The sequence below is a fragment of the Panulirus ornatus genome, chromosome 65 (genome assembly GCF_036320965.1).
Source record: "Panulirus ornatus isolate Po-2019 chromosome 65, ASM3632096v1, whole genome shotgun sequence".
NCBI lineage: Eukaryota > Metazoa > Arthropoda > Malacostraca > Decapoda > Palinuridae > Panulirus > Panulirus ornatus.
Window position 1 is genome coordinate 27,140,815 of NC_092288.1, and position 21,286 is coordinate 27,162,100.

The 21,286-nt window shown below is 41.5% G+C and overlaps 1 protein-coding gene across 4 annotated transcripts in view; it reads right to left on the reverse strand.

Moving 5' to 3' along the window:
- LOC139746536 (rho guanine nucleotide exchange factor 39-like) overlaps positions 1-21,286 on the reverse strand; it is a 131,647-nt gene that overhangs the window by 76,457 nt on the left and 33,904 nt on the right. For all 4 annotated transcript variants that reach the window (XM_071657866.1, XM_071657869.1, XM_071657867.1 and 1 more), the window contains 2 exons: positions 15,920-16,083; positions 10,635-10,744 (listed from right to left, as the gene is read on the reverse strand). In XM_071657866.1, the coding sequence (XP_071513967.1) occupies positions 10,635-10,744; positions 15,920-16,083 (274 nt within the window). The remainder of the gene's footprint in view (positions 1-10,634; positions 10,745-15,919; positions 16,084-21,286) is intronic.

A 21,286-nucleotide genomic window follows, 5' to 3' on the forward strand; every position in this document is an offset into this window, starting at 1 on the left:
CGCCTTCTACGACACCCAGGGAATATGTGGGAAGTATTCTTTCTCCCCTATCCCCAAGGAATATATATATATATATATATATATATATATATATATATATATATATATATATATATATGATTTTGATGATAGAGTGGCAGATATAGGGTGTTTTGGTCGAGATGGTGTGCAAAGTGAGAGGGTTTGGGAAAATGATTTGGTAAACAGAGAAGAGGTAGTAAAAGCTTTGCGGAAGATGAAAGCCGGCAAGGAAGCAGGTTTGGATGGTATTGCAGTGGAACTTATTAAAAGAGGGGGTGACTGTATTGTTGACTGGTTGGTAAGGTTATTCAATGTATGTATGACTCATGGTGAGGTGCCTGAGGATTGGCAGATGCATGCATAGTGCCATTGTACAAAGGCAAAGGGGATAAGAGTGAGTGCTCAAATTACAGAGGTATAAGTTTGTCGAGTATTCCTGGTAAATTATATGGGAGGGCATTGATTGAGAGGGTGAAGGCATGTACAGAGCATCAGATTGGGGAAGAGCAGTTTGGTTTCAGAAGTGGTAGAGGATGTGTGGATCAGGTGTTTGCTTTGAAGAATGTATGTGAGAAATACTTAGAAAAGCAAATGGATTTGTATGTAGCATTTATGGATCTGGAGAAGGCATATGATAGAGTTGATAGAGATGCTCTTTGGAAGGTATTAAGAATATATGGTGTGGGAGGCAAGTTGTTAGAAGCAGTGAAAAGTTTTTATCGAGGATGTAAGGCATGTGTACGTGTAGGAAGAGAGGAAAGCGATTGGTTCTCAGTGAATGTAGGTTTGCGGCAGGGGTGTGTGATGTCTCCATGGTTGTTTAATTTGTTTATGGATGGGGTTGTTAGGGAGGTGAATGCAAGAGTTTTGGAAAGAGGGGCAAGTATGAAGTCTGTTGGGGATGAGAGAGCTTGGGAAGTGAGTCAGTTGTTGTTCGCTGATGATACAGCGCTGGTGGCTGATTCATGTGAGAAACTGCAGAAGCTGGTGACTGAGTTTGGTAAAGTGTGTGAAAGAAGAAAGTTAAGAGTAAATGTGAATAAGAGCAAGGTTATTAGGTACAGTAGGGTTGAGGGTCAAGTCAATTGGGAGGTGAGTTTGAATGGAGAAAAACTGGAGGAAGTGAAGTGTTTTAGATATCTGGGAGTGGATCTGGCAGCGGATGGAACCATGGAAGCGGAAGGGGATCATAGGGTGGGGGAGGGGGCGAAAATTCTGGGAGCCTTGAAGAATGTGTGGAAGTCGAGAACATTATCTCGGAAAGCAAAAATGGGTATGTTTGAAGGAATAGTGGTTCCAACAATGTTGTATGGTTGCGAGGCGTGGGCTATGGATAGAGTTGTGCGCAGGAGGATGGATGTGCTGGAAATGAGATGTTTGAGGACAATATGTGGTGTGAGGTGGTTTGATCGAGTAAGTAACGTAAGGGTAAGAGAGATGTGTGGAAATAAAAAGAGCGTGGTTGAGAGAGCAGAAGAGGGTGTTTTGAAATGGTTCAGGCACATGGAGAGAATGAGTGAGGAAAGATTGACCAAGAGAATATATGTGTCGGAGGTGGAGGGAACGAGGAGAAGAGGGAGACCAAATTGGAGGTGGAAAGATGGAGTGAAAAAGATTTTGTGTGATCGGGGCCTGAACATGCAGAAGGGTGAAAGGAGGGCAAGGAATAGAGTGAATTGGAGCGATGTGGTATACCAGGGTTGACGTGCTGTCAGTGGATTGAATCAAGGCATGTGAAGCGTCTGGGGTAAACCATGGAAAGCTGTGTAGGTATGTATATTTGCGTGTGTGGACGTATGTATATACATGTGTATGGGGGGGGGGTTGGGCCATTTCTTTCATCTGTTTCCTTGCGCTACCTCGCAAACGCGGGAGACAGCGACAAAGTATAATAAAAAAATAAATAAAATAAAATATATATATATATATATATATATATATATATATATATATATATATATATATATATATATATTTATTATTTATTTATCTATTTTACTTTGTCGCTGTCTCCCGCGTTTGCGAGGTAGTGCAAGGAAACAGACGAAAGAAATGGCCCAACCCACCCCCATACACATGTATATACATACACGTCCACACACGCAAATATACATACCTATACATCACAATGTACACATATATATACGCACACAGACATATACATATAGACATGTACAAAATTCATACTGCCTTTATTCATTCCCATCGCCACCTCACCACACATGGAATAACATCCCCCTACCCCCTCATGTGTGCAAGGTGGCACTAGGAAAAGACAACAAAGGCCACATTCGTTCACACTCAGTCTCTAGCTGTCATGTAATAATGCCTGAAACCACAGCTCCCTTCCCACATCCAGGCCCCACACAACTTTCCAAGGTTTACCCCAGACGCTTCACATTACCTGATTCAATCCATTGACAGCACGTCGACCCCGGTATACCACATCGATCCAATTCACTCTACTCCTTGCTCGTCTTTCACCCTCCTGCATGTTCAGGCCCCAATCACTCAAAATCTTTTTCACTCCATTTTTCCACCTCCAATTTGGTCTCCCACTTCTCCTCGTTCACTCCACCTCCGACACATATATCCTCTTGGTCAATCTTTCCTAACTAATTCTCTCCATGTGCCCAAACCATTTCAAAACACCCTCTTGTGCTCTCTCAACCGCACTCTCTTTATTTCCACACATCTCTCTTACCCTTAAATTACTTACTCGATCAAACCACCTCACACCACATATTGTCCTCAAACATCTCATTTCCAGCACATCCACCCTCCTGCGCACTACTCTATCCATAGCCCACGCCTCGCAACCATGCAACATTGTTGGAACCACTATTCCTTCAAATATTCCCATTTTTTTTTGCTTTCCGAGATAATGTTCTCGACTTTCACACATTCTTCAAGGCTCCCAGGATTTTCGCCCCCTCCCCCTCCCTATGATCCCCTTCCGCTTCCATCCACTGCCAGATCCACTCCCAGATATCTAAAACACTTTACTTCCTCCAGTTTTTCTCCATTCAAACTTACCTCCCAATTGACTTGACCCTCAACCCTACCGTACCTAATAACCTTGCTCTTATTCACACTTACTCTTAACTTTCTTCTTTCACACACTTTACCAAACTCAGTCACCAGCTTCTGCAGTTTCTCACATGAATCAGCCTCCAGCACTGTATCATCAGCGAACAACAACTGACTCACTTCCCAAGCTCTCTCATCCACAACAGACTGCATACTTGCCCCTCTTTCCAAAACTCTTGCATTCACCTCCCTAACAACCCCATCCATAAACAAATTAAACAATCATGGAGACATCACACACCCCTGCCGCAAACCTACATTCAATGAGAACCAATCACTTTCCTCTCTTCCTACACGTACACATGCCTTACATCCTTGATAAAAACTCTTCACTGCTTCTAACAACGTGCCTCCCACACCATATATTCTTAATACCTTCCACAGAGCATCTCTATCAACTCTATCATATGCCTTCTCCAGATCCATAAATGCTACATACAAATCCATTTGCTTTTCTAAGTATTTCTCACATACATTCTCCAAAGCAAACACCTGATCCACACATCCTCTACCACTTCTGAAACCACACTGCTCTTCCCCAATCTGATGCTCTGTACATGCCTTCACCCTCTCAATCAATACCCTTCCATATAATTTACCAGGAATACTCAACAAACTTATACCTCTGTAATTTGAGCACTCACTCTTATCCTCTTTGCCTTTGTACAACGGCACTATGCAAGCATTCCGCCAATCCTCAGGCACCTCACCATGAGTCATACATACACTGAATAACCTTACCAACCAGTCAACAATACAGTCACCCCCTTTTTTTAATAAATTCCACTGCAATACCATCCAAACCTGCTGCCTTGCCGGCTTTCATCTTCCGCAAAGCTTTTACTACCTCTTCTCTGTTTACCAAATAATTTTCCCTAACTCTCTCACTTTCCACACCACCTCGACCAAAACACCCTATATCTGCCACTCTATCATCAAACACATTCAACAAACCTTCAAAATAGCCACTCCATCTCCTCACATCACCACTACTTGTTATCACCTCCCCATTAGACCCCTTCACTGAAGTTCCCATTTGTTCCCTTGCCTTGCACATATTATTTACCTCCTTCCAAAACATCTTTTTAGCCTCCCTAAAATTTAATGATACTCTCTCACCCCAACTCTCATTTGCCCTCTTTCACTTCTTGCCACCCTTTTCTTGACCTGCCTCTTTCTTTTATACATCTCCTGCTCATTCGCATTATTTCCCTGCAAAAATCGTCTAAATGCCTCTCTCTTCTCTTTCATTAATAATTTTATTCTTCATCCCACCACTCACTACTCTTTCTAATCTGCCCATCTCCCACGCTTTTCATGCCACAAGCATCTCTTGCGCAAGCCATCACTGCTTCCCTAAATACATCCCATTCCTCCCCCACTCCCCTTACCTCATTTGTTCTCACCTTTTTCCATTCTGTACTCAGTCTCTTCTGGTACTTCCTCACACAAGTCTCCTTCCCAAGTTCACTTACTCTCACCACTCTTTTCACCCCAACATTCTCTCTTCTTTTCTGAATACCTCTACAGATATTCACCTTTGCCTCCACAAGATAATCATGAGATATCCCTCTAGTTGCACCTCGCAGCATATCAACATCCAAAAGTTTCTCTCGCGCGCCTATCAATTAACACATAATCCAATAACGCTCTCTGGCCATCTCTCCTACTTACATACGTATACTTATGTATATCTCTCTTTTTAAACCATGTATTCCCAATCACCAGTCCTTTTTCAGCACATAAATCTACAAGCTCTTCACCATTTCCATTTACAACACTGAACACCCCATGTACAACAATTGTTCCCTCAACTTCCACATTACTCACCTTTGCATTCAAATTACCCATCACTAGAACCTGGTCTCGTGCATCAAAACTACTAACACATTCACTCAGCTTCTCCCAAATCACTTGCCTCTCACAATCTTTCTTCTCATGCCCAGGTGCATATGCACCAATAATCACCCATCTCTCTCCATCCACTTTCAGTTTTACCCATATAAATCTAGAGTTTACTTTCTTACACTCTATCACATACTCACACCACTCCTTTTTCAGGAGTAGTGCTACTCCTTCCCTTACTCTTGTCCTCTCACTAACCCCTGACTTTACTCGCAAGAGATTCCCAAACCAGTAGTGCTACTCCTTCCCTTGCTCTTGTCCTCTCACTAACCCCTGACTTTACTCGCAAGAGATTCCCAAACCACTCTTCCCCTTTACCCTTGAGCTTCGTTTCACTCAGAGCCAAAACATCCAGGTTCCTTTCCTCAAACATACTACCTACCTCTCCTTTTTTTCTCATCTTGGTTACATCCACACACATTTAGACACCCCAATCTAAGTCTTCGAGGAGGATGAGCACTCCCCGCGTGACTCCTTCTTCTGTTTCCCCTTTTAGAAAGTTAAAATACAAGGAGGGGAGGGTTTCCAGCCCCTCACTCCCGTCCCCTTTAGTCGCCTTCTACGACACGTGAGGAATGCATGGGACGTATTCTTTCTCCCTAATCATTACTTTTTTCATATACTTTGTCGCTGTCTCCCGCATCAGCAAGGTAGCGCAAGGAAACAGACGAAAGAATGGCCCAATCCACCCACATACACATGCATATACATACACATCCACACATGTACATAAACATACACAGACACATACATATATATAGATGTACACATTCCTACTTGCTTGCCTTCAATCTATTCCTGGTGCTCTCCCATCCCAAAGGAAACAGCATCACTACCCCGCCACCTTTATTCACACTCAGTCTCTGGCTATCATGTGTAATGCAACAAAAACCACAGCTCCCTGTCCACATCTAGGCCCCACAGACCTTTCCATGGTTTACTCCAGACATTTCACATGTTCACTGACAGCATGTCGACCCCAGTATACACATCGTTCCAATTCACTCTATTCCTTGCGTGCCTTTCACCCTATTTTATGTTCAGGCTCCGATTGCTCAAAATCTTTTTCACTCCATCCTTCTATCTTCAATTTGGTCTCCCATTTGTTGTTCCCTCCACCTCTGACACATATATCCTCTTGGTCAATCTTTCCTCACTCTTTCCCTTCATATATCCAAACCATTTCAACACACCCTCCAGTCTGCTCTTTCAACAGCACTCTTTTCATTTCCACACATCTCTCTTAACTTTTCATTTCTTACTCAATCAAACCACCTCCACCACATATATCCTCAAACATTTCATTTCCAACACATCCACCGTCCTCCATAAAACCCTATCCATAGTCCATGCCTCGCAACCATGTAATATTGATGGAACCACTATTCCTTCAAACTTATCCATTTTTGCTTGATCAGATAACTTTCTGTCCTTCCACACATTCTTCATCGCTCCCAAAACCCTCGCCCTCCCCCATCCTGTGACTCACTTAAGCTTCCATGGTTCCATTCGCTGCTAAGTCCACTCTCAGATATCTAGAATACAGGTACACCACCAATTTTCCAGCAACTGATGGTTCAGCACCTCCTTTAGTCCGGACAAAATTACGTGAGGGAACTTGAAATCACCGCGGCCACCAGACTAGTTTACTGGGTGGTCCCAGATGGCATTGTGTGTAGGGGCGTGCATATTTAAATTCTTTACACTTCACTTGTTAATGGTGATACCGCAATTCTGTGATATTTTAGCGTATTTTGCATAAATTTCAACTCTAGCTATGGCTTCTAAGACATATAAGAGTGTCAGTCATGGTTTCAAACATAAACACCAGTCCATATCAATCCAAGATAAATTAGAACTGTTAAAATAATGGACCGTGGCATTTCGGTGCATAAGCTGTGTGACATCTACAGTACTGGTTCATTAACTGTTTATGATATAAAGAAGCAAAGGGAGAAAATATTGAAATTCTATGCAGACAGCAATTCTAAGAAGCAAATTATGAGAGAAAAACTATGAAAGATGGTAAGAGTACTGAGCATGATCGAGTGATGATGCAATGGTTTCGACAGCGTCAGAGTGACGGAGTGGACTTGTCACATAGGATGATAATGGACCAGGGTAAGTTGTTCTATAAAAAACTTAAATTACAACATAAGCGTGACTATAGTGAAGGATGGATTCAAAGATTCAAGAAGCATCTTGGAATTTCCATGAATAGAGTGTGCGGAGAAAAGCGGTTTGCAAAGCATGAAGGAGCTGCTGAGTATGTGGACGAATTTGCAAAACTCACAGGTGACAAGCACCTCAGTCTTGAGCAGTGTATAATATATTTCATTTATCTTAATTACATTTGATATTTGTTTAATCTAAATTTCTAGCAGTCCATGGTATACTTTAGACACATGGGAGATGTATAATTAGTGGGTTAAAGGTGTGTTGATGAATTATTATTACATGAGCACGGTTGGTCAGGCAAAATGGTTAATTCAGCATGGCTTTGGAACCAAGAGTGCCGGAAAATCAGTGGTGTACCTATACTTCACTTCTTCCAATTTCTCTCTATTCAAACTAAATCCCAATTAACTTGTCCCTCAACCCCAGCGAACCTCATATCACTGCCCTTATTCACATTTACTCTCAACTCTCCTTTCACACACTTCCAAACTCAAAAGTCTGTGAACTTCTGTAGTTTCTCACTTGAATCAGCCACTAAAGTTCTATCACTGGTGAATAACACCTGACTCACTTCCCAGCCTCTCTCATCCTCAAAGGACTGCATACTCGCCCCTCTCTCCAAAACTTTTCAAACCCTCCAAAACAACTATGAAAATATCACACACCCCTGTTGCAGACCAACCTTCACTGGGAACCAATCAATCTCCTCTCTTCCTTCTCATACACATGCCTTAAATCCTTGGTAAAAACGTTTCACTGCTTCTAGCAGCTTACCTCCCACACCATAAACTCTAAAAACTTTCCACAAAGCATCTCTATCAACCCTATCATATGCCTTCTCCAGATCCATAAATGCTACATACAAATCCATCTGTTTTTCTAAGTATTTCTCACACACATTCTTCAAATCAAACACCTGATCCACATATCCTCTACCCCTTCTGTAACCACACTGCTCCTCCCCAACCAGGTACTCCGTACATGCCTTCACCCTCTCAATCAATACCCTCCCATATAATTTCCCATGAATACTCAACAAACTTATGCCTCTGTAATTTGAACACTCACCTTTATTCCCTTTGCCTTTGTCCAATGACACTATGCATGCATTCTGCCAACCCAAGGCACTTCACCAGGAACCATACATATATTGAATATCCTTACCAAATAGTCAAAAACACGGTCACCCCCTTTCTCAATAAATTCTATTGCCATACCATCCAAACCCACCACCGTGCCAGATTTCATCTCCCACAAAGCTTTCACTACCTCTTCTCTTTTAATCAAACCATTCTCCCTGACCCTCTCACTTTGCAAACCACCCCGACCAAAACACCCTACATCTGCCACATTTAAAAAACCTTCAAATTACTCACTCCAACTCCTTACTTCACCACTACTTGTCATTACTTCCACTCTGCCCCCTTCACTAATGTTCCCATTTGTTCTCTTGTCTTTCGCACATTATTTACCTCCTTCCAAAACACCTTTTTATTCTCCCTAAGTTTAATGATACTCTTTCACCCCAACTCTCATTTGCCCTCTTTTTCAACCCTTGCACCTTCCTCTTGATCTCATGCTGCATTCTCTTCTCATCGCCTCTCTCTCTTCTCTTTCACTAACAACTTTACTTTCTCATCCCACCACTCACTACCCTTTCTAACCTGCCTACCTCCCACCTTTCTCATGCCACATGCATCTTTTGCACATACCATCAATGCTTCCCTAAATACACCCCATTCCTCATCCACTCCCTTCACATCATGTGCTCTCACCTTTTGCCATTCAACACTCATTCTCTCTTGGTACTTCCTCAGACAAGTCTCCTTTCCAAGCTCACTTATTCTCACCACTCTCTTCTCCCCAACATTCTTCTTTTTTTGAAAACCTCTACATATCCTCACCTTTGCCTCCACTAGACAGTGATCAGACATCCTTCCAGCTGCCTTTCTCAGCACATTAACATCCAAAAGTCTCTCTTTTACACCCCAATCAATTAACACATAATCCAATAATGCCCTTTCACCATCTCTCCTACTCACATACATGTACTTATGTATATACCTCCTTTTAGACCAGCTACTCCCAATCACCAGCCTTTTTTCAGCACACAAATCCACAAGCTCCACACCATTTCCATTCACAACACTGAATACCTCATGTACACCAATTATATCCTCAACTGCCACATTATTCACCTTTGCATTTAAATTACCTATCACTAATACCAGGTCTCATGCATCAAATCTGCTGACACTCACTCAGCTGCTCCCAAAACACTCGCCTCTCATGATCTATCTTTTCATGACCTGGTGCATGAGCACCAATAACCACCCATCTCTCTCCATCCACTTTTAGTTTTACCCACATCAATCTAGAATCTACTTTCTTGCACTCTATTACACACTCCCACAACTGCTTCAGGAGCATTGCTATGCCTTCCTTAGCTCTTGTCCTCTCACCAACCCCTGACTTTATTCCCAAGACTTTTCCAAACCACCCTCCATCTCTACTCTTGTGCTTCGTTTCACTCAGAGCCAGAACATCCAGGTTTCTTTCATGAAACACACCACCTAACTCTCCATTCTTCTCATCTTGATTACATCCACACACATTCAGAAGGCAACAAAAGGGGGTGGGAGTGGGGGGCTGGTAACCCTTCCCTCCTTGTATTTTCAATTTCTAAAAGCAGAAACAGGAGTCAAGCAGGGAGTGCTTATCCTCCTCTAAGGCTCAGAATGGGGTGTAAGAATGTGTGTGGATGTAACCAAAATGAGAAGAAAGGAGCAATCGGGGCCTGAACATACAGAAAGACGAGAGGCGTGCAAGGAATAGAGAGAATTGGAACGATGTGGTATACTGGGGTTGACGTGCTGTCAATGGACTGAACCATGGCATGTGAAACGTCTGGGGTAAACCATGGAAAGGTCTGTGGGTAGGGAGCTGTGGTTTCGGTACAATACACATGACAGCTAGAGACCAAGTGTGAACAAATGTGGCCTTTTTGTCTGTTTTCCTAGCACCAACTCACTGAAGCAGTGGGTAGCGATGCTGTTTCCTGTGGGATAGAGTAGTGAGAGGAATGGATGAAGGAGTAAATATGTTCCTGGCACAATTTCAACACACATGAGAGCAGTTTGACCTACAACATCAAGCAATCTTGGGAGATAAGAATAATGAATAATGAAACAGGACCCATTTCAATATCTGTCTTGGTGACATGTTTGGACATGAAGAAAACGAAGACAGTGAAAAATTACTGCTTTCAAATTAAATATTTCTACACATGGTAGATAACTATTGCTGATACCTTATCAAAAATGCACCATTAAGAACAAGCCTCCATCAAAAAGATGTACCTATGTCCACTGGGTGGATCTAGCTAGCTTCTTGAGCACTTAAAGAACACCCCTAGAAATACTTTGAAAAATGTATTATACCTCCTGGAGGAGAGGGCAGTGAAGTTTACTGATGGTAACTTGGTGTACAGAAGAATGTCCGAGAAAAGGAAAATTAGCCGTGGTTGTGAGGTGTTACCACTGCGAGAAACCTGTGGAATAATCAGAGTATCAGAACACAAAGGTAACTTTCATACTGAATGCTCATGTTATGCTTAATAAAAAAAATTATGCTGTATGTTCAAGCTTACAATTGTCTAGGTATAATCTCCTAAAATTGACAACCCTCAGTCTCTACACTTTAGTCTGCATTCAAGCCATTCAACACTTTCCTTTCCAATGTAAGGGCTTTAGGGTCATTAAAGATTTACATTTTTTGCCCTTAACATATCATCGCCCCATAACTCCTCTCGATGGATATTCATGCAGGGTAAGCAACTTCTCCAGATGGAAATTTATGTGTAGAGTGTTGAGCCTCTATTTTAAGGCTGCCTACCAAGCTTGGGTGGTTGCCTAGTTTTTATCTTTCATCTATAATAAAGGTACCACATTCTTGTGAGTTTTCAAGGAAAGAATCTGAACGGCTTTTAGATATATTTAGAGGACCAGACAGAAGACGATCCCAAATCATTTGACAAAGATCATCTGTCTTTGCATAATAAGGGGAGTGATTCTATGGTCACTAACTTTTCCAGCACTGAAAAGTGACTAAAATTAGACAGGAAAAGCTATTTCTTGTTCAAGTGGAGGCACTGTTGCCAGTGTCCATCTGACTTTGACAATGCTGCATTTGATTGGAGCAGCTCATAATTTTCACACATTTACACTTTTCTTGTTATGAAAAAAATCATTAATGAATTATACTTATTATGACACAAATTTGTTTATCATATAAGACAGAACATACTAATAATCGGTAATGAATTTTCCAGTGAAAAAGAGGGCAAACGAGAGTTGGGGGTGAGAGAGTATCATTAAATTCTAGGGAGAATAAAAAGATATTTTGGAAGAAGGTAAATAAAGTGCGTAAGAAAAGAAAACAAATGGAAACATTGGTGAAGGGGGCTAATGGTGAGGTAATAACAAGTAGCGGTGATAAGAGGAGATGGAGTGAGTATTTTGAAGGATTGTTGAATGTGTTAGATGATAGAGTGGTAGATATAAGGTGTTTTGGTCGAGGTGGTGTGCAAAGTGAGAGGGTCAGGGAGAATGATTCGGTAAACAGAGAAGAGGTAGTGAAAGCTTTGCAGAAGATGAAAGCCGGCAAGGCGGCAGATTTGGATGGTATTGCAGTGGAATCTACTTAAAAAAGGGGGTGACTGTGTTGTTGACTTGTTGGTGAGGATATTCAATGTATGTATGGCTCATGGTGAAGTGCCAGAGGATTGGCGGAATGCATGCATACTACCATTGTACAAAGACAAAGGGGATAGAGGTGAGTGTTTAAATTACAAAGGTATAAGTTTGTTGAGTATTCCTGGGAAATCAAATGGGAGGGTATTGATTGAGAGGGTGAAGGCATGTACAGAGCATCAGATTGGGGAAGAGCAGCATGGCTTCAGAAGTGGTAGAGGATGTGTGGATCAGGTGTTTGATTTGAAGAATGTATGTGAGAAATACTTAGAAAAACAAATGGATGTGTATGTAGCATTTATAGATCTGGAGAAGGCATATAATAGAGTTGATAGAAATGCTCTGTGGAAGGTATTAAGAGTGTATGGTGTGGGAGGCAAGTTGCTAGAAGCAGTGAAAAGTTTTTATCGAGGATGTAAGGCATGTGTACGAGTAGGAAGAGAGAAAAGTAATTGGTTCTCAGTGAATGTCAGTTTGCGGCAGGGGTGTGTGATGTCTCCATGGTTAATTTGTTTATGGATGGGGTTGTTAGGGAGGTTAATGCAAGAGTTTTGGAAAGAGGGGCAAGTACGCAGTCTGTTGTTGATGAGAGGGCTTGAGAAGTGAGTCAGTTGTTGTTCACTGATGATACGGCACTGGTGGCTGATTCCGGTGAAAAACTGCAGAAGCTGGTGACTGAGTTTGGTAAAATGTGTGAAAGAAGAAAGCTGAGAGTAAATATGAATAAGAGCAAGTCAATAGGGAGGTAAGTTTGAATGGAGAAAAACTGGAGGAAGTGAAGTGTTTTAGATATCTGGAAGTGGATTTGGCAGCGGATAGAATCATGGAAGTGGAAGTGAGTCACAGAGTGGGGGAGGGGGCAAAAGTTCTGGAAGCACTGAAAAATGTATTTGAGGCGAGAACATTATCTTGGAAAGCAAAAATGGATATGTTGGAAGGAATAGTGGTTCCAACAATGTTATATGGTTGCGAGGCATGGGCTATAGATAGGGTTGAGTGGAGGGTGGATGGATTGGAAACAAGATGTTTGAGGACAATATGTGGTGTGAGGTGGTTTGATCGAGTAAGTAATGAAACGGTAAGAGAGATGTGTGGCAATAGAAGAGTGTGGTTGAGAGAGCAGAAGAGGGTGTATTGTAATGGTTTGGTCACATGGAGAGAAAAAGTGAGGAGAAACTGACAAAGAGGATATATGTGTCAGAGGTGGAGGGAACGAGAAGTGGGAGACCAAATTGGAGGCAGAAAGATCGAGTGAAAAAGATTTTGAGCGATCGGGACCTGAACATGCAGGAGGGTGAAAGGTGTGCAAGGAACAGAATGAATGGGAACGATGTGGTATACCGGGGTCGACGTGCTGTCAATGGATTGAACCAGGGCATGTGAAGTGTCTGGGGTAAACCATGGAAAGTTTTGTGGGGCCTTAATGTGGAAAGGGAGCTGTGCTTTTGGTGCATTACACATGACAGCTAGAGACTGGGTGCGAACAAATGTGGCCTGTGCTGTCTTCTCATAGCGCTACCTCGCACGCCTACGGGGGGAGGGGGTTGTTAGTTCATGTGTGGTGAGGTGGCGATGGGAATGAATAAAGGCAGCAAGTATGAATTAAGTACATGTGTATATATGTATGCAAGTATGAATTATGTACATGTGTATATGTGTATGCAAGTATGAATTATGTACATGTGTATATATGTATATGTCTGTGTATGTATATATATGCATATGTTGAAATGTATAGGTATGTATATGTGCATGTGTGGACGTGTATGTATATACATGTGTATGTGGGTAGGTTGGGCCATTCTTTTGTCTGTTTCCTAACGCTACCTCACTAAAGCGGGAGGCATCAACAAAGTTATATTTTAAATTTATTTTATTTTATTTTGCTTTGTCGCTGTCTCCTGCGTTTGCGAGGTAGCGCAAGGAAACAGACGAAAGAAATGGCCCAACCCACCCCCATACACATGTATATACATACACGTCCACACACGCAAATATACATACCTATACATCTCAATGTACACATATATATACACACACAGACACATACATATATACCCATGCACACAATTCACACTGTCTGCCTTTATTCATTCCCATCACCACCTCGCCACACATGGAATACCATCCCCCTACCCCCTCATGTGTGCGAGGTAGCGCTAGGAAAAGACAACAAAGGCCCCATTCGTTCACACTCAGTCTCTAGCTGTCATGCAATAATGCCCGAAACCACAGCTCCCTTTCCACATCCAGGCCCCACACTACTTTCCATGGTTTACCCCAGACGCTTCACATGCCCTGATTCAATCCACTGACAGCACGTCAACACCGGTATACCACATCGATCCAATTCACTCTATTCCTTGCTCGCCTTTCACCCTTCTGCATGTTCAGGCCCCGATCACTCAAAATATTTTTCACTCCATATTTTCCACCTCCAATTTGGTCTCCCTCTTCTCCTCGTTCCCTCCATCTCCGACACATATATCCTCTTGGTCAATCTTTCCTAACTAATTCTCTCCATGTGCCCAAACCATTTCAAAACACCCTCTTCTGCTCTCTCAACCACGCTCTTTTTATTTCCACACATCTCTCTTACCCTTACATTACTTACTCGATCAAACCACCTCACACCACACATTGTCCTCAAACATCTCATTTCCAGCACATCCACCCTCCTGCGCACAACTCTATCCATAGCCCACGCCTCGCAACCATACAACATTGTTGGAACCACTATTCCTTCAAACATACCCATTTTTGCTTTCCAAGATAATGTTCTCGACTTCCACACATTCTTCAAGGCTCCCAGGATTTTCGCCCCCTCTCCCACCCTATGATTCACTTCCACTTCCATCCGCTGCCAGATCCACTCCCTGATATCTAAAACACTTTACTTCCTCCAGTTTTTCTCCATTCAAACTTACCTCCCAATTGACTTGACCCTCAACTCTACTGTACCTAATAACCTTGCTCTTATTCACATTTACTCTTAACTTTCTTCTTTCACACACTTTACCAAACTCAGTCACCAGCTTCTGCAGTTTCTCACATGAATCAGCCACCAGTGCTGTAACATCAGCGAACAACAACTGACTCACTTCCCAAGCTCTCTCATCCACAACAGACTTCATATTTGCCCCTTTCCAAAACTCTTGCATTTACCTCCCTAACAACCCCATCCATAAACAAATTAAACAACCATGGAGACATCACACACCCCTGCCGCAAACCTACATTCACTGAGAACCAATCATTTTCCTCTCTTCCTACATGTACACATGCCTTACATCCTTGATAAAAACTTTTCACTGCTTCTAATAACTTGCCTCCCACACCATATATTCTTAATACCTTCCATAGAGCATCTCTATCAACTCTATCATATGCCTTCTCCAGATCCATAAATGCTACATACAAATCCATTTGCTTTTCTAAGTATTTCTCACATACATTCTCCAAAGCAAACACCTGATCCACACATCCTCTACCACTTCTGAAACCACACTGCTCTTCCCCAATCTGATGCTCTGTACATGCCTTCACCCTCTCAATCAATACCCTCCCATATAATTTACCAGGAATACTCAACAAACTTATACCTCTGTAATTTGAGCACTCACTCTTATCCCCTTTGCCTTTGTACAATGGCACTATGCACGCATTCCGCCAATCCTCAGGCACCTCACCATGAGTAATACATACATTAAATAACCTTACCAACCAGTCAACAATACAGTCACCCCCTTTTTTAATAGCTTCTTCTGCAATACCATCCAAACCTGCTGCCTTGCCGGCTTTCATCTTCCGCAAAGCTTTTACTACCTCTTCTCTGTTTACCAAATCATTTTCCCTAACCCTCTCACTTTGCACACCACCTCGACCAAAACACTCTATATCTGCCACTCTATCATCAAACACATTCAACATTCAACATTTTAACAAAGTTATAATAAAATAAATAAAATACCCACCTTGTGAAGGATGCCTTCTTTCAGTAGGTGTCGTCCTGGGGCAATGATATTGGGGTAATCCTGCTTGAAGGCACGCTGAATCATCATCATACGCTGCAGACTCTCTGCCCTACAGATACTGTGGTTGATGTGTTTTGCCACTTCGCTCACCTCACTGACTGCATCTAGAACATCCAGTTAAACATATAAAACCAGACATCAAGTATACTTAAAGTTTCAACTGATTTCTTCTTCATACCTCTACAATTTCTGTAACCACATTGTTCCACCCAAGTTCGATACTCTGTACATGCCTTCGCCTTCTTAGTCCCTGCTTTCCCTACAAGTTACCTAGTACACTCAACAAACTTATACCTCTGAAGTTTGAACACTGATCTTTGACCCTATTCCCTTTATTCATTGGCTCTATACATGCATTTTGCAATCCTCTGCCACCTTACATGATCCATACATATGCAGAAAATCCTGTATAACCAATCCACAACAAAGTCACCCCTTCCTTAAGAAATTTAAATGCAATACCATCTACTTTAGTTGCCTTACCACATTTCATCGTATACAAGGCATACACTAAACCTTTACAAATGTTCACTTCATCATTAAATCACTTTACTATACTTTACATTTGTAAAAGTGTAGTGTGTACTACTTTGTCAAAACCAATTGTTCCAAACTGTCTAAAAACATTCATCAGTGCTATTTACAATTTGAAGAGGTGAAAAAAAGGGCAAATGAGAGTTGGGGTGAGAGAGTATCATTAAATTTTAGGGAGAATAAAAAGATGTTCTGGAAGGAGGTAAATAAAGTGCGTAAGACAAGGGAGCAAATGGGAACTTCAGTGAAGGGCGCAAATGGGGAGGTGATAACAAGTAGTGGTGATGTGAGAAGGAGATGGAGTGAGTATTTTGAAGGTTTGTTGAATGTGTTTGATGATAGAGTGGCAGATATAGGGTGTTTTGGTCGAGGTGGTGTGCAAAGTGAGAGGGTTAGGGAAAATGATTTGGTAAACAGAGAAGAGGTAGTGAAAGCTTTGCGGAAGATGAAAGCCGGCAAGGCAGCAGGTTTGGATGGTATTGCAGTGGAATTTATTAAAAAAGGGGGTGACTGTATTGTTGACTGGTTGGTAAGGTTATTTAATGTATGTATGACTCATGGTGAGGTGCCTGAGGATTGGCGGAATGCGTGCATAGTGCCATTGTACAAAGGCAAAGGGGATAAGAGTGAGTGCTCAAATTACAGAGGTATAAGTTTGTTGAGTATTCCTGGTAAATTATATGGGAGGGTATTGATTGAGAGGGTGAAGGCATGTACAGAGCATCAGATTGGGGAAGAGCAGTGTGGTTTCAGAAGTGGTAGAGGATGTGTGGATCAGGTGTTTGCTTTGAAGAATGTATGTGAGAAATACTTAGAAAAGCAAATGGATTTGTATGTAGCATTTATGGATCTGGAGAAGGCATATGATAGAGTTGATAGAGATGCTCTGTGGAAGGTATTAAGAATATATGGTGTGGGAGGAAAGTTGTTAGAAGCAGTGAAAAGTTTTTATCGAGGATGTAAGGCATGTGTACGTGTAGGAAGAGAGGAAAGTGATTGGTTCTCAGTGAATGTAGGTTTGCGGCAGGGGTGTGTGATGTCTCCATGGTTGTTTAATTTGTTTATGGATGGGGTTGTTAGGGAGGTAAATGCAAGAGTTTTGGAAAGAGGGGCAAGTATGAAGTCTGTTGGGGATGAGAGAGCTTGGGAAGTGAGTCAGTTGTTGTTCGCTGATGATACAGCGCTGGTGGCTGATTCATGTGAGAAACTGCAGAAGCTGGTGACTGAGTTTGGTAAAGTGTGTGTAAGAAGAAAGTTAAGAGTAAATGTGAATAAGAGCAAGGTTATTAGGTACAGTAGGGTTGAGGGTCAAGTCAATTGGGAGGTGAGTTTGAATGGAGAAAAACTGGAGGAAGTGAAGTGTTTTAGATATCTGGGAGTGGATCTGGCAGCGGATGGAACCATGGAAGCGGAAGTGGATCATAGGGTGGGGGAGGGGGCGAAAATTCTGGGGGCCTTGAAGAATGTGTGGAAGTCGAGAACATTATCTCGGAAAGCAAAAATGGGTATGTTTGAAGGAATAGTGGTTCCAACAATGTTGTATGGTTGCGAGGCGTGGGCTATGGATAGAGTTGTGCGCAGGAGGATGGATGTGCTGGAAATGAGATGTTTGAGGACAATGTGTGGTGTGAGGTGGTTTGATCGAGTGAGTAACGTAAGGGTAAGAGAGATGTGTGGAAATAAAAAGAGCGTGGTTGAGAGAGCAGAAGAGGGTGTTTTGAAGTGGTTTGGGCACATGGAGAGGATGAGTGAGGAAAGATTGACCAAGAGGATATATGTGTCGGAGGTGGAGGGAGCAAGGAGAAGAGGGAGACCAAATTGGAGGTGGAAAGATGGAGTGAAAAAGATTTTGTGTGATCGGGGCCTGAACATGCAGGAGGGTGAAAGGAGGGCAAGGAATAGAGTGAATTGGAGCGATGTGGTATACCGGGGTTGACGTGCTGTCAGTGGATTGAATCAAGGCATGTGAAGCGTCTGGGGTAAACCATGGAAAGCTGTGTAGGTATGTATATTTGCGTGTGTGGACGTATGTATATACATGTGTATGGGGGTGGGTTGGGCCATTTCTTTCGTCTGTTTCCTTGCGCTACCTCGCAAACGCGGGAGACAGCGACAAAGTATAAAAAAAAAAAAAAAAATAACTAAAGTACACAAGACTAACCCAGTTGTGACTATGGACAGTTAAATATTTATCAAAAATGAATGATCTTTCATGTGATGATACACCTGAAGCTGTTGTTGAAAGGTAATGATTCTCTCATTACAAGATTTTTATCATTGTCCCCTTCACTGCCATATATGTATGGACAATCAAAACACATAAGCCAAACTTTCCTGCAAGACCCATGGTGAGTTCAGTTGGCTCAATCGCATATAAATCATCGAAATGGCTGGTATCTCATTATTAAGCCCACAAGTTGGTAAGATATCAAATTCTAATATCATGAACAATGTAGATTTAGTTAACAAGTTTAAAGATATCCATGTTCATTTTGATTTCAAACTAGCAAGTTTTGGTGTCATCTTTGTTAACAAAAGCTCCAGCTGATGACCTCTTAGATTATTTGGTTGATGTCTTGGATAATCTTGATTTACCTGTTTCAAATTCTGTGTTGACTGAATTGATAAAGTTGTGTATAAAAGACTGTGTATTTCAATTTAAAGGAGAAGAGTATACTTAGAAATTTGGTATGGAGATGGGAAACCCTCTTTCACCAGTATTAAGTAATATTTACATGGAATTCTTTGAGACAAAATTACTAAAGAATATCTTACCCTCACAGGCAATTTGGTTAAAGTATGTAAATGATGTTCTTTGTGTTTGGCCAACAAACGAAAATCTACAAACATTTCACCCTTTACTTACCAATTTAGTACCTTCTATCAACTTCACTGTGGAAGTGGAAAATGATTGTATGTTACCATTTTTAGGTTGCATGTTCCACAAGGATAGAAACATGTTTAACTTTAGCATATGCAGAAAACCCACCACCATTTATTCTTATATTCATTATAATTCAGTTCAACATGACAGAGTTATTCTATCATCATTCCAGTTGATGTTCCTTATGGCATTACATATATGCATTCCAGAGGTTATTGATGATGAGTTTGATAAGATATATTCTATTGGATCCAGGTGAAAGTATCCTAAATCTTTCAATGAAAAATCCTTTAAGTTGGCAGAGACATCATTTTATAGAGTTTAATCCAAACCTCCCCTTGATACCAAGAATCTATTTGTTCTCCCTTTTAGTGATAATTTTACATTACTTCCTAGTTGCTTAAATCCTTTAATGCAAATGTAGCCTTCAGGAATAACAATACTATAAAGAATATCTTAATTAAAAACACACCAGAAAATTCTGTGGGCTGTGAGTAAAAACTGTAATATGTTTTATGTTGGGCAGACTGGTAAGGACCTCTATGTCAGACTTAAGCAACATAAATATAGTAATAGAACAGGACAAGGATCAAACGGCTTGTTCAATCATGTTAAACATTATGACCTTTGTACTGACTGGAGTAACATTAATTCAGTTATTAACTGTAACTCCTTTACCACAAGAAATATCAATGAATCTTCTATTATCAAATACACAAAGAATTGTAACATTAATATTAGTAAAGGCTATACAAACTGGATAGCTTTGTCATTGGCTAAACTTGTAAATACTTTCCTTAATAAAAATCTTAGGCATGTTGCCAGACCCGAACACCACCATCCAGTAATGCTTGTTTACCAATGGCGTCTTAGCCATGTCCCTTCCTTGTATGTCAACTAACTGTTCGGTGTCTTCTTCCTTGTCCTTGTATCTCCCCTGATGATGTGATCATTATACAAAAGTGCACTTGGGAACTTATCATGTATGTATACATGTGTGTATGCAAGTGGATGGATGTTTCTTCGTCTGTTTCCTGGTGGTACCTCGCTGGTGCAAGAAACAGCGATCAAGTACAAAAAATTAATGAATAAATAGATAAATAAATAACCCTCCTTGTGTTTTAACTTTCTAAAAGGGGAAATAGAAGGAGTCACGTGGGTAGTGCTCATTCTCCTCAAAGGCGGAGATTGGGGTGTCTAATTATGTGTGGATGTAACCAAGATGAGAAAAAAGGAGAGATAGGTAGTATGTTTGAGGAAAGGAACCTGGATGTTTTGGCTCTGAGTGAAACGAAGCTCAAGGGTAAAAGGGAAGAGTGGATTGGGAATGTCTTGGGAGCAAAGTCAGGGGTTAGTGAGAGGACAGGAGCAAAGGAAGGAGGAGCACTACTGAAGCAGGAGTTGTGGGAGGATGTGATAGAGTGTAAGAAAGTAAACTCAAGATTGATATGGGTAAAACTGAAAGTGGATGGAGAGAGATGGGTGATTATTGGTGCATATGCACCTGGGCATGAGAAGAAAGATCATGAGAGGCAAGTGTTTTGGGAGTAGCTGAGCGTGTTAGAAGCTTTGATGCATGAGACCGGGTTATAGTAATGGATGATTGAATGCAAAGGTGAGTAATGTGGCAGTTGAGGGAATAATTGGTGTACATGGGGTGTTCAGTGTTGTAAATGGAAATGGTGAAGGGCTTGTAGATTTGTGTGCTGAAAAAGAACTGGTGATTGGAAATACCTGGTTTAAAAAGAGAGATACATATAAGTACACATATGTAAGTAGGAGAGATGGCAAGAAAGCGTAATTGGATTACGTGTTAATTGATAGGTGCGTGAAAGAGAGACTTTTGGATGTTAATGTGTTGAGAGGGGCAATTGGAGGGATGTCTAATC